General features: G+C 29.5%; 1 protein-coding gene across 1 annotated transcript in view; it reads right to left on the minus strand.

The window, feature by feature from the left end:
* Positions 1–15,354: 15,354 nt before the first annotated feature.
* LOC132280220 (uncharacterized) overlaps positions 15,355–15,968 on the minus strand; it is a 33,525-nt gene continuing 32,911 nt past the window's right edge. The window contains exon 6 of the mRNA XM_059782395.1: positions 15,355–15,491. Within this exon, the coding sequence (XP_059638378.1) occupies positions 15,485–15,491 (7 nt within the window). The 3' untranslated portion in view covers positions 15,355–15,484. The remainder of the gene's footprint in view (positions 15,492–15,968) is intronic.

Here is a 15,968-nt window from a genome sequence, read left to right on the forward strand (position 1 = left end):
TGAATGCTATGTTTTTCTTACCTGAATAGGTTAAAGAACGATTTGGAACAAAGAAATGAAACAACAAAAATAGTATGGATTTACAAAGAATCTATGGATAGAAACTAAAAAAGACATATCGAAATAGTTCTGATGATTTAATAATATTATTACTTGAATTCGGAGCTGTTAGTTACTTTGACTGGATGAATCTAAGAAATGGACTAATTAAGTCATAATCCATTGGTTGATTGTATTATTAACCATTTCTTTATTTTGGTGCGAGGAACTTATCACATGAATCCAGTGATTTCTTTGCGAGAATCCTCTGCAGTGTGGTTCCCATACGATTTCTGCAGTAACTTTTAAGTCTTCCATCTTTGGCCACATCATTTTTCAGCTAAGAGACACTGAGACCGTTTTTAGCCAATTACAACATCATTTATAAATAACATTTCACTACTATATTTAAGTAACATTATAAGAGTTTAAAAAGTAACATCACCATTTGTAAAAGGACAACATCACCACTTAAATAGTAAATGTTATTGACAGCTAAATTAACAAAATAATGTAAATTATAATTATTCGTGCAAACCATTAATCACAAATAAACATGAATTCTAAGATCTTAGAACTTAATTCTTTTCACATAATCTATAACGCATAAATAAATAGTTAGATATAAATACATCGATCTGTAATTGCAAATATCGTAGATATCAAGGCAAACGTCGAGATCCTTTCTGCGGAACGAACAACGTGATAAACTGCAAGTCAATGTGTGTAAACTGATTTCTCTCTCTTGACCTTTTGTACACATAAACATTATACATGTTATTTCATTAGTGTGATACCCCTCGGATCCGAGACACGGGTTGATCAGGCCCAGGCCCAAACCCGAGGGAATATCAAACAATTAATATTTTATAATGAACACGGAATACAAAATAAATTAAGAAATGAAATTAAAGCTCGAAGGAACTAAAATAGAATCCGCAAAATATTATAATTATTAAAATCCATCAAACCCAAACTCCAAAACTCTATCAGTTTACAACTTGGGAATCCATCTCTAGTGGACCCCTATTAAACATCCAAACGGAAGATAGAACAACTGTAATAAACGTCCAGAAATAAAACTATAGAGAGAGCCCTACATCGTCGAAAGAGTGAATAGAGACCTCTGCTCAGCACAAACACGTCTAAGCCTGGAACTGTCGTGTACCTGAAAAATAGAAGTGGGTCAGGCCCACGCGCAAGTTCTATACTACTACAATCCAAACAGAGGCCCGATACGCATGTACATTCTAAACAATTCAACAATAGCTAATAGTCCGTAAATATATATATAGTCACACTAAAGGACTCTCACTGGACTACAGGCCGGTCTCAACCTGAATAGAGGTAACATGCTAAAACGCACACGAAGTGGGCATATGTACCTATACCTAAACAGGGTACACCTCCAACCATCATAGCCAGCTACACATCCCGATGCATATACGCTCCCTAGCCATTGGTCCTGAGGCTCAAGCTCATACCGAGGCACCATAACAGTACATATATAAAATCCATCCAAAATCCCTGGTATTGCCGCTCAACAAGTAGTTGCCATGACAAAACAAATCCATGGGACTTAACTTTTAGTTAATCCCATCCTTATTCCAAGTAGGTGGGTAATGGTATTGTTTTAAAAACCAAACCCATCCTTAGTATGCCACCGTCCCATACCGGTGCCTACTTTCCAATCCTCCAATAGTCAATAATACCAATAAATCAAGTATATATCAACTAAATTCCAACATCCAACATTCAATGTTAGCAGTGATAAAATAAGCATTGATAAACAGGGTCACAACAACAACATATACATGCCCAATTTAAGTTGTTCCCTTTAGTCTGATATAAAGACAGAATTAATTAAAACTTCCATTTAACACCTTACAAATGACATACAGATATGTAGGGTATGTATCACAAAATCCTAACCTCCACAGTTGATACTAACTGTGATAATGTAAGCATCAAAACAATATTCACAGTATGTATGTAGACATGCTCAAATTATAGTGTTCCACAAAACCGATCTAGTGTTAAACTCAAATCCTCCTAGTATTTAAGTTCCAACAGTTGCTATTACAGAAGTTAAGATAGCTATCATCTAGACCCATCCTTCCAATAATTTATACTAGCAGTGGTAAGGAAAAACGTGAACCACAGAACCACAATGCATCCACAAACATGCTTAGTCTAGGTTGAACAAGCATACAACACTACTGTAACTACCAGTTTCATAACAAAACAGATATCATTTTAGTTTGGTTTATTCTTCATTAATCCTGGAATCATTTAAGAGTGCAAAGAGTATGAAGCCTAAGGGAAAGAGTAAGGATAGAATCCTGCCTCAGAAACTTTTGTTCAAAGTTTCAACATCGTCTTCTTAAAAAATCCCGGCGAGTTCCAAAACCTGGTTACTGTTCACGGGTACGAAACACTATTTCCGAACTCAAAATCTGATCTCCACCATTCAGATTGTGAGACACTGAGTCATGAACCTATCATCCAAATTTCAGCTCGATTGGACCACGGACGAAGCGGGATCGGATGTTTGATGAAATCTGGGCAGAATGGAAAAAACCTGTGCGACCCAGTTACTGTTCATGAGTACAAATCACTGTTCCCGAACTCAAAATCTGATGTCCACCATTCAGAGTGTGCGACACTGAGTCCTGAACCTATCCTTCAAATTTCAGCTCGATCGGACCACGGACGAAGCGGGATCGGATGTTTGATGAAATCTGGGCAGAATGGAAAAAACCTGTGCGACCCAGTTACTGTTCACGAGTACGAATCACGTTCCCGAGGTCAAACTCTGATCTCCACCGTTCAGATTGTGTACCACTAAGTCGTGAACCTCTCCTCCAAAATTCAGCTCGATCGGACCACGGACGAAGCAGGATCGGAGCTTTGATCAAACCTTGGCAGAATGTAAAAAACTGCGTTTTTCCTTCTCCACTTCCACAAAACGTGTGCTTTGTTTAAAAAAACCCTACACAAATGTCTACCTTATACTTATAGAGTTTTCCTAAACCCTAGGTTCATTTAAGTCCAACTCACAATCCTAACCGGCCCATCCAATTAACGTAGAAATTTACGACGGCTATAATATAAAACCCTAATTTATACTGTAATTAAAACCCTAGTTAGATGTATTTATCTAATTACCCTATTCACCATTAAATACTTAACAAATAATCTAATTGAACAAAATAATAATTAGCAAACCCAATTAAACCAAATAAGACACACATAAAATAAGACACACATAGAATAATTAAACCAATTACACTTAAACCATTAATGCCAATTAAATAATTAAAACACTAACAAGTAATTCCAATCAAATAACTATACCAATTACACTTAAACCATTAATGCCAATTAAATAATTAAAACACTAACAAGTAATTCCAATCAAATAACTAAAAATAAATATCATTTAAATAAATTAAATCACCACAAAAGAAAACAATTAAGCACCTAATAAAAAAAATAATGACACATAATCAAATAAAATGCACTTAAATAATAAATTAAATACCATTAAATACCAGGAATATCCTTTTTAAAATTAGGGGTATTACAATTAGCGTACATAACTGATGGGAATATGCACTTTTATAAAGGTAGAGAGAGGACCAATTTTCCTTTTAATAATTTTAATTTCACTTTCCATCAAAATAAGGAATAAATAGAAAAACACTTCTCCAATAATTAATTACCAAAAAGGTAATTTATAAGTTGACCAAATAATATAATATTAATCTAATATCTATTTTATTTAACCACCAAATAATAGAAGTAAATTACGAGTCCAAATTATGTAGGGCACAAATATAAGAAAATATCTTACACTCTCCCACTTGGCCATATGATAACTTTTGTAGCTGTTTAGTAAAATAGTCATTAGTGTGCACTATAAATCAGAATGACTCATTAAGATGGTCATCATAAATACCATAGTAAATAAACTACCAATGTGAGTCATGGCAATTATATGTCACTAAATGACACAGTCCCTTCCATATACCATAACACTAGTAACCTATTCAACATAATCTATAAATGAGAAGTATCAATAATAATCTAATAATAATGTCTTTTCCAAGACTATTTGTAATACCCCCCGGATTTCCGAATACGGGTTGGCCAGGCCCACGCCCGAATACCCGAGGATATCAAAATAAATTAATAATAAACGAACACAAAATACAAAAGAATAAAGAAGAATAAATAAAATGTTGACAAGAAACTAAAATGATAATCTAATACTAAACCTCAGAATATATTTCCATTAATTAATAAACTCTTCTGATACAACTGATCCTCCAAAATACAACTCGGGAATCCGTACTGTGTGGACCCCTAGAAAATCCAAACTAAAGAAATGACAGCAATAACTGTCTAAATCAGGAAACTGAATCATAAAAGAACTCCTATGTAGCATCGGAAGAATGAAATAGACTGATCCCTGCTTAGCACGAACAACCTCGACTCCTGACGAACACCTGAAAAATAATGGTGGGTCAGGCCCACAAACAAGTTCTACTCTACTACAGTCCAAGCAGAGATCCGATACACGTATACATCCTAGTCAATCCAACAGTAACTAGTAGTCCGTATATATATATATACACACACTAAAGAAACCTCACTAGACTATAGGGTTGTCTCAACCTGATTAGTAGGCAACATGCAAAACGCACATATAGTGGGCATGAATACCTAGACCTACCAGGGTACACAACTACACTATATCTAGCTACACATCCCTGGCGATATACGCACCCTAACCACTGATCCTGAGACTCAAGCTCATATCATGGCACCATACTTATATATATAAAATCTAGTAACCATCCTATCCGATATAAATTAATCCTCCATAAGTCATTCAACTTGTTCAGCTGACCTGACTTGAATATAAGTAGGACTTAACATTTTAGTTAATCCATTTTCTTATATAATAAATTAATCATCCATAAGTCATTCAACTTGTTCAGCTGACCTGACTTGAATATAAGTAGGACTTAACATTTTAGTTAATCCATTCCCCTATATAAAATAGGTAGGACTTAACTGATAAGTTAATCCGTCCCTAGAATGCCACCGTCCCATACCGGTGCATTAAACCACACAATCCAACAATTAATGTAACGATTAAGGAAATACATCAAACAATCCAGAAATAACTATGATAATATGATATCAAGTTATCACAAAATAGGAATGACTTATTATTTATTTAAGCTTCCTATATCATATGTCCTACATAAACTGAATCTTATACATATGATGATATTTATTATACCGTCAAATAAGCATTCTCCATATCCAATTCATCCTACACATTTAATCTCAATTGCTAAAACATATTAAAAGATTAAATTCATTCATTTGTTTAAAACATTCAAATAGCAAGCATCATTAAAATTGAGTCTATTTAAATTTATTTAAACCCAAACCTAGTTTCTATTTAATGTTCAGGAATCCTAGACATGTTTTTACGTTCCATCGTTCCACAGATATGAAAAATACATAATTTAAACATGTAAAAATTCACACCGGAAATCAAATCAAAATCATGCATTTATCAATTCATAACACAAGAACAGATATGAACCAAATTCATAAAACCTATGTTCTAATCCAATTAAACATGCATAATTATTTAATTTTATGTGTTTAATAAATTCTGGAATTTTCTAGGCATGTACAGAAATACGAATCAAAGGGAAAGAGATAGAAGAAGAACTTGCCTTAAACTTTCGAATCGAAAGTTAAACTTCTTCTTCCTTGATCTTCTCTCTACAGGGTTTTCTCCTCCTTCCTTCCTCTTTCTCCTTCTCTCTCTAACTCTTTCTCTATATAATATATTACGTGATATATTTTCACTCCTTTTTCAACTTATAGTTTTGTATTTATAGGCTAAATAATAACCCTATTCCTTTTCCCAATCCAAGTCAACTTAATAAAGAAAAATAAAAAATGAAAATATTAAAAAGGTAACTTAAAATATGTTACGTATATAATCTATGTATATCCTTATTAATTAAATAAAATATATACATTAGATTATTTATTAATACTAAAGTTACCATAATATTAAAAGGTAACTTAAAACATGTTCCGTATATAATCTATCTATATCCTCATTAAATAAATAAAATATATACATCAGATTATTTATTTATACTAAAGTTACCATAATATTAAAAAGTAACTTAAAACATGTTACGTATATAATCTATCTGTATCTTCATTAAATAAATAAAATATATACATCAGATTATTTATTTATACTAAAGTTACCATAATATTAAAAAGGTAACTTAAAACATGTTACGTATAACATATATGTATATCCTTATTATATAAATATATAAAATATATACATCAGATTATTTATTAATACTAAAGTTACTATAATATTAATAAATTACTTTCCTTTTTGTATATATGTATATACATATATATCTATATATATACATATACAACTATCTATAGGTAATTATCCATACCCATCCAACCTCCTATCCAAGTAGTCCATAAGACCCAATTAGTTAGCCCATTACCACTAACCATAACCATAAAATAAAATAAAATAAAACATTTAATCATTTAATTTACAATTAATTACAATTAATCAAATACATCATTTAAGCACCCAATCTAATTAAACAAATAATACAAATAACACCTAGACAAAATACAAATAACACATAGATAAGTAACTAATTAATCAAGTAACACTTAATTCAATTAAACACATAAACAATTAGTCAAATAATCAATTAAATAATTAAAAAAATACAATAAAAATAAATAAATAAATACCGAGACTATCATTTTAAAATTAGGGGTATTACACTATTCTTATAACCACTTATTAAAGCAATACGTACATGTACATTAATTAATAAGAAATATCAGAAACACATTTAATAAGCCCAAAATGTCAAATATATATAAGCACTGTTAAGCAATCCACAATAAAAAAAATAATCATCATTGACTACATTCAAGACCCATTCTTTCAACATGTTCCATAAATATCTTAGGTGATAGTCCATTCGTTAATGGATTGCAATCATAAGTTATGTGCTTATATGTTTGATAGATATTCGTTGTTTCTAAACATCTTCTTTAATGATAAAGTATTTCAACTTTATAATACCTATCATTTTTAATACAAGAAGATCAACAATTGTAGCATAAATCTTCAGCAATCTGAAAAATGGTACCCATGACTTCATGTCCTGAAATAAATTCTGCAACCATAAATTGTATCCTCAAAGCATGCTACAAATTAAAAATTCACAATTGACAAAGTAATAATAAATTACTTTACACTTTTTCGTAATATTGTTCCTCCAGCCAAAAGGAACAAATAACCAATTAAAAAATGTCTTTCTAAATGAGCATATAATATTTTATTCCCTATCAACTTGTATGTACAAACTCCACAATATATGCATAAGGAATATTTTTCATTTCTTTACCTTTTAGCTAACTCATTCTTTGGGATTGCATTAGGCTGAATTTATCCCCTTTTATGTATGGAGCAATACTGGTTGAACAATGTTTCATACCAAATCTTTCTAGAACTATTTCAATATATGCTTTCTGAGATAATATTAAAAAGTCACGTGGTCTAATCCTATCACGTAAGATACCTCATCCATATATTTCATTTCAAAGTTCTTAGAGATAACTTCTAGTTTCATATAATAAACTAAGATCATTACTACTAAACAAAATATCATCAATATATATAGAATCAGAAATATAAACTTACTTCCACTAAACTTATAGTATATACACTGATCAACAGTGTTTTACTTAAAACCAAAAGAAATAATGATATCATTGAACTTAATATACTATTGTCGGGAAGCTTGTTTAAGTTCATATAATGACATCTTAAGTTTACAGACCATAAATTCTTTACTCTCTAATGTAAAGCCTTCAGGTTGTTCCATATAGACTTCCTCTTTTTAAACTCCATTCAGAAAATCAATCAAAATCAAATTCTTGCAGATATACCACGTACTTATCTGGAATAGCAGATCTCCTTTTTGAGACCGTCTCAATGTTATTCCTTGTGATTCTTTTACAATATATTCATTGATGACAATCTCATCATGGAGTTGTTGATCATTTAATTATTTTTCGTTGTTATACGGTTCAACAACTGAAGGAACAATTATTTCTTTAGAAGTTATAGGTAAACAAATTTGTACCCTAACTTCTGGAATGATCACATTCTTATTTTTATCACTCCCATTGATTTCACCATTCTCAATGAATCTGACATTACATTTTTTAATAATTATTGTTTAGGATAATAAAACTTGTACCCTTTAGATTACTTAACATCCACAACATTATGGGTAACGAGGAATTACTTAACATACTCCTAACCATATCTATAAGAGTACGATTACGCCTTTCAGTTACACGCTTCTGCTATGGCATGTCTGGCATAATGTATTGAGCACAAATACTATGCATTTCAAGGAGTTTAGCAAACGGTTAAAGTATTAACCTATTTCATCATACTTTCCATAATATTCACCAACTCTATATGACCTTATGATTTTTCACTTTTCTATCTAATTATTTTTCAACTTCATTTATGTATACTTCAAGAGTACCCACTGCTTGAGATTTTTTATGCAACAAATAGATATATCCATAACGTGAAAAAATCAATTATAAAGGCGATAAAATACTTTTCTCCGCCAAAAGGTGGAACATCAGAAGGTCTACACGTCTGTATGAATAATTTCAAGAAACTCTATACTTTTTGTGGCTCATTTCTTTATGTGTTTGGTTTGTTTACGCTTAATACAATCTACACACACACCAAAATTAGTAAAGTTTAGATACAGAAGAATCACATCCTTTACTAATTTTCCTAACCTTTCACTGAATATTATCCAGTCTTTTATGCCACAAGATAAATGAATTTTCATCAAGTGAGCTACGCTTAATTCTAACATTATGATGCAAGGTCAAAAGGGTTTTAATAAATAAACTATCAAGTTTGAATTTATAGAAATCATCAACAATAATACCATAACTCACAAATTAGAATTTCTTGAATAAACATCATTATCAAATTTAAAGGAAAAATCATTAACATAAAGTTTTGAAATAAAATTAAATTGAGAGAAATTGAAGAAATATAAAGAGTTTAAAACAATTTAAATAAAATACATTGTCTAAGACTAAACAAAATGTCTCAATAGTTTCAACAAACTTTTTCTTAATTCTCATAAATAAGAAATTCTCATTTGAATTTGTGATTTAGGCCATAAGAAATCCTTACATCTATTAGAAACATAAACATTAGTACTTAAGTCAACCTATCATGTATTAGAAGGAATATCAATAAGTGATTCGAAATATATAAAAGTTAAAAGACTTATTTTTCTTTTCGAATCATTCTTTATGTTTCATGTAATTTTTCTAAAAGTGTTCAGTACATAAATAACACTTTTACATTATTACATTCCCTTTTTTTTTTTCTTTTTCTTTTTTTTGTAGATTAACCTAAATCTTTTAATTTTGGGGGTTACTCACTTAATGCCCTTTTAGATTTATTCCCAAATTTCTTTCTAACTTCTTGAGTCATGAGATGAACATAATGATTACGTGCTACTTAAGCCTTATCTCCTCATAAATTAACATAATGGTCAATTCTTTTACTTTCCACTTGTCTTAATAATGTTAATTCGAATTGACCCATACTGAATAGATAAAAAATTGAGAATAAATTGAATAAGAAAATTTTCATCCACAATCATCCATAAGGTTCTCAATTTTGTAGCAATATTAGTCATCTTAAGAACATACCCATACATGGTAAGAGTATCAACAAAAATTCATAGTAGTAATATAAATTAATAATTTTCGTTTTAGATATTTATCTACAATACGAAAATATTCTTATAGTCAAATATTCCTTAGCACTATCACTATGGGAAACAATTATTCGCATAACCATAATGCTTAATCTGCTCAATCTCTCCCGAGCTTTATGGAGTATCTTTTCTTCCTCACTGTCTTTATTAGTAACAACAGTAAGCTTCTCAATTTAAAATACTAAATCAAGATTTACCACACCTAAATTTTAAACTTAACTTACTCATTCCATTATAAGAAATTAGTCCTATTGAGAATCAGAACAAACGTAGCATACGAATTAAAAGATGTAATAAAACAAACATAATAAGATAAAATACTTACAACAATAATGCTTTGCGTTAACAACACGTATGTATAACTTAAAAATATAAATACAATGTATAACTATAATACCCTTTGGATGACAACTAGAAAATACTAATAATGATGCTTACATGTATTTATTTATATACCTTCATTGATGATGCATTATTTAATTAAAAAATAAGTTACCTTTGGATATCTTATATCTATCTAATTAAAAAAATACATACAACCCCTTAATTTTTATTTAATCATTTGAAAATCAATTCCCTTTGGAGAATTATTTCTCATAATAAAATAAACTCAATATTCATGAATATCACAAAAAATCATAAGCATCATAATTCATGAAATATTGCAATTATGTTTACCACTATAATTAATATTCATCAACCATTATGGTGAGGCCACTTTGGTAGCTACCAAACTTTACATAATATGAATATTAAATTAGCTAGTAACTAATTTATCATTAATTATGTCTACTACAAAATTAATATTCATCAATCATTATGATTGGGCCACTTTGGTAACTACCAACCATCACATAATATGAATATTAAATTAGACAGTGATTAATTCATCATTTAGTTACCCATTTAATATAATACACACATATTCATACTGATCAATCCAAAATAAACAGGTTCGATCTAAGAAACTTAATAGTCCAAAAATTTAATAAAAATATTATTTTACTTTATATACATAATAAAACATATTATTTTTATTTTCAGACTTAAAGATCATAATTGAATCAATTTAAAATTGATTCTCCATCATATATATATGTTTGGGTTCTAAACAATAATTTATTTGCATGTCCAATAAAGTCAAATTTCTAGACTCACACATTATTCTAGAAATTCTAATTTCTAATTAAAGAAATCAATCTATAAAACTATTTAATCATGCAAATCACAAACTTAACTTACATAACCATTAACTTGACATATATGATTATTCTATAATTTCATGTCAAGTACTAAATGTGACTCTGTCATTAACTTATATTAGACCATGGACGAAAATCAAGAATTAAACACATATATATAATTCAACTATCAGGCAATTCAACGAGGCTAAGAAATCAATTTATGGAAATCAAAATATAGGCTCAGAAATCGATGCATGTAAACCAAAATAAATTCACCGATCCATCATACTAATCCATCATGCACCCACACTGATCATGAATCAATACCTATATTTATGCATCTGTTTTACATATATGGAAACTATCATGTAAACTATGTATCATTATTCAACTTTCAGTAATTCATTTAAGTTCTGAAATCGAGGCACACAATTTTGATTAATTGGTTGATGCCAACAAATTGATCAAAACATATCATGCACAAATAGTTACATGAGAACACTACTGTATATGTATATATAGACGACAAATCTAATAAATTAAATTATTTAATTTTAATTTAAACTTATGCAATATTAATGAAAATTAATGAGTTCATAAGCTGTAAGCTCTGATACCACATGTAAATTATAATTATTCGTGCAAACCATTAATCACATATAAAAATCAATCCTAAGATCTCAGAACTTCATTATTTTCACATAGTCTATAATGCATAAATAAATAGTTAGATTTAAATATCTCGATCTGTAATTGCAAATATCGTAGATATCAAGGCAAACGCCGAGATCATTTTTGCAGAACAAACAACGTGATAGACTACAAGTCAATGTGGGGAAACTGATTTCTCTCTCTTGACCTTTTGTACACATAAACATTATACGTGTTATTTCATTAGCGTACATAACTGATGGGAATATGCATTTTTATAAAGACAGAGAGAGGACCAGTTTTCCTTTTGGTAACTTTAATTGCACTTTCCATCAAAGTAAAGAATAAATAGGAAAACACTTCTCCAATAATTAATTACCAAAAAGGTAATTTATATGTTGACCAAATAATATAATATTAATCTTATATCTATTTTATTTAACCACCAAATAATAGAAGTAAATCACGTGTCCAAATCATGTGGGCCACAAATATAAGAAAATATCTTACAAATAAATCATTTTCACCCTCAAAATAAGGTATGCACATAATGCAAACTAAGTAATTGCACATAATGCAGACTAAGCAATGTTACATGTAAACGTAACTCAATTCAAATATCATTTATGTTATTATTTGAAATTAAAGTATTTTAAAAACACTTTAACCATATTAATTTAAAGAATTTAGACCAAAATTAAAGTTACTTAGATCAACTTTAGACAACAAACAAAACACTTGATGTTTCCAAAAATAATGAAAAGAGTAACAACTTTTTTTTTTCTTCCAAATATTAAAAAAAAACATGCACTAAATTATTTAACATATCTTTGAAAAAAATTTAGCAAAGTTTAATATTAATTGCCACACTCACCACCTTCACTATCAAAAAAAGGTATTTACATAATGCTGAAAAACTAATAGTCACACATAAATCTAACTCAATTCAACATTGTGATGTTATATATACTTGTATATATTCAGTACCTTGAGCTCAAAGCGTTCTTGTATATGTATATATATATATATATTTACATATTACTTAAATATTTATATATTACCTAAGTGGTGATGTTCCCTTTTACAAATGATGATGTTACTTTTTAGATTCCTATGATATTACTTATAAATGGCGGTAAAATGTTACTTATAAATGGTAGTGTAATTGCCAAACGCAGACTTAGTGTCTGTTTTATGAAGAAATACGTGGCCAAACCAAGGCCACTGGACAATGGACAGCAAAAAACTGCTGGAATAATTACATCAGAGGATTTGCGTCCATGATTTCTGGGCGTGAGGAAGTTGTTGTTTGGAGCGCGAGTCCGAATCCGAATTGTTAGTTGGAATATATGATTCGGAATTGGAGTCAAAAGGAGTGAAGGTGACAAAATTGATAAAGTGGATATCTTCAAAACTAAATTTGACAACTCTTATATATGATTATTAATCGATGATGTTCTATTCAAGGAATGCCTTATACAAAAGCTAAAAATATATATATTGAAAAAATTAAAAAAAAATTAAAAAAAAAATATTGAATTCATACCTTCAATCCAAGAGGGTGCTCAATTTATTTGCATTTTTCCATTACGAGCCATGAGTAGTTTACCAAAAATGCATATATATGTGTGTGTGTGTGTGTGTGTCTATATATATATATATATATATAGTTAAGTGCAAAACATCCCTTCATAATAATCAACAAGTCAGTGGCCGGTACCAGACCCCTACTTTCCAAGGGAGATTAGGGGTTCGAGTCTCATGTGTGTGAGAACTAGGAAAAAAAAAAAAAAAAAAATCCCTTCATAATATGTAAGATGTGCAATATATAATATAAGGATTACAAATCAATGTCCCAATATTTAAAACAAAATTAGAATGTGGGTATCTAGTTACCTTTTAGGCTTTTACCAAATTCAACCATTGTCCTTCTAATACATTCAAGAATATCTATATATAAATCTATAATTGCTAAAAAAAAAAAAAAAAATTATAGACATACGCCACTAACTACACGTTAATCTCACCTATCAATTATAAATTTTTTTTAACTGCATTTTATCCTACTTATTAATGATTTTTGAGAAAACGTGCTTGAAAAGTTAATGGTAAACCGACTTGGAAAAAAAAAAAAAAAAAAAAAAATGTTAATGATAAAAATAGACATTAATAAAATAAACAATTTTTTTAAATAAATAAATAAATAAAAAATATATGTGTTGCTTGAGTTTGTGTTCAGCCAAAAAGTAACTAGATCAAAATTTTAATTTTATAAAAATCTGAAGTTCATCTGATAACAATTTGCATCAAAGCAAATCCATTTATTTAATAATATTATTATTATATATATATGTGTGTGTGTATAATTAAGGGAGGCTCATTCGTTTACAATAAAAGATAGTGCATCTATCATTTGAAGAGGAGATAATATAGGCACAAAAAAAATAATAATAAATAAAATAAAATAAAAAAATAAATTAAATTAAGAAAAAAAAAATAGAAAATAGAGATAATATCGGCGGCAAAAAAAAATAAAAATAGAGATAATATCGGCGGCCACAAAAAATATTTTAGAGAGAGAATATATTTTTAAAGAGACAGACTTTTTAAAGAGATAACTATGACAACAGATAGAGAGTTTTCCTTGGACAAGTCTTGAAACACATCCAAATATTTTTAGAGAGAATATATTTTTAGAAAGATAGACTTTGACAACATATAAAGAGTTTTCATTGGACAGGTCTTGAAACACATCCAAACAAAACCATTTAGTGTTCAAATATATACAGAATTAGTAGGGACATTCTTGTCAAACAAAAATGGCACTTTTGAAAAAAAAAATTAAAAAAATAGCATCACTAAACCGCCTTTTTTTCAACGAACCCATTCAAATAAGGGACAAATTGCTCAAAAGACTAATAACACGAGTTATATTCAATTTTTTTTTTTTTTTTTTTCCTTCTAATAAGGGTGTTTCTTGCATATTTTTTATTTAGTAAGGGAATTTTCTGTACCAAACCCTCTATATATAGCCATCATATCTAAGGAACCGTGTATAACGTGATTGAATTTCTTGCTCATTAGCAAACAAGAAATCATTTTCGATATATATAAGGTATAAAATTAAAATTGTACAGGAAAAGAAGACATCCAAACATGATAAGATACAAACAAATAATTAGCCTATTATTCATGCTGGATGACACCTAATATGATAATTGTTATGCAAATTTACATTGGGACGTTCCACATTTAAGTTTTATGGAACGAGAATTATTACTTTCAAAATGGATACAGAACTGATGCTAATTGCTAATAATGAAATAAAGACAACCTCGTTGTTTGTGGATACAAGTAATAAAAATTGGAGAAAACATTCCTAAAGTTCTGGAAACCCAGCCGACTTTTCAAGAAACTTTGACTCTTTCAGGAGACCACTTTTTGTCACTGCATTTTTAAAATATTAAATACTTGAAAGTGATCATGATTGTCAGGATCCAACTCTTAAAAACGTTTGTACTACTGGCCCAATTCTTGCAATCCTCATCATGGTCAAGAGCGTCACATTCCAATTTTCCAAATAATTAAGAAGGCATTTTGTAGGGCTAAAATCTTTTTTGCAATATGATTTCCAGCACGATACATACCAGTCCACCGACAGCAAATACCATGGTGCCCCTAAAACCTGGAAGAACAAAATTGAATCATCAGTTCCAACACAATTACGTAACTCTCGAGAGCGGAGAAAAAATAGGGAGAAAAGGAATATTAAAGTGATAAAAATGAGCACAAATGGCATAACACTGGTATAAGTTTTAAACTAAATTGGTTAAAAGCATAAAGTGACAAATAAATAACATAAATTGATTTAATTTAAAGTTACATGGTAAGCAAACATGTACAATATCAGATTATATGCATTCCTTGCTAAAAACTGGTTTTGTGACGACACCAGTTGCTTTAATAAGTAGTGAACTTAATAGGAAAATCAAATATAGTGCGGGCACAAACTGGAGTAGAACAATCAGTGAAAGGGCATTGTTATTGTGATCAGCTCATAAGCTACTCGTTGCTAGCATAACGAACCAGATAACAATCTGCAGAAAATATATTCAGCTAACAATTCTTTTCTCCTAGATAACTTTATAGCTTACTTGAATAA

Source organism: Cornus florida, unplaced genomic scaffold, assembly GCF_030987335.1.
Source record: "Cornus florida cultivar Cherokee Brave unplaced genomic scaffold, ASM3098733v1 CherokeeBrave_3.0.0_Hap2_Chr10, whole genome shotgun sequence".
Classification (NCBI taxonomy): domain Eukaryota; kingdom Viridiplantae; phylum Streptophyta; class Magnoliopsida; order Cornales; family Cornaceae; genus Cornus; species Cornus florida.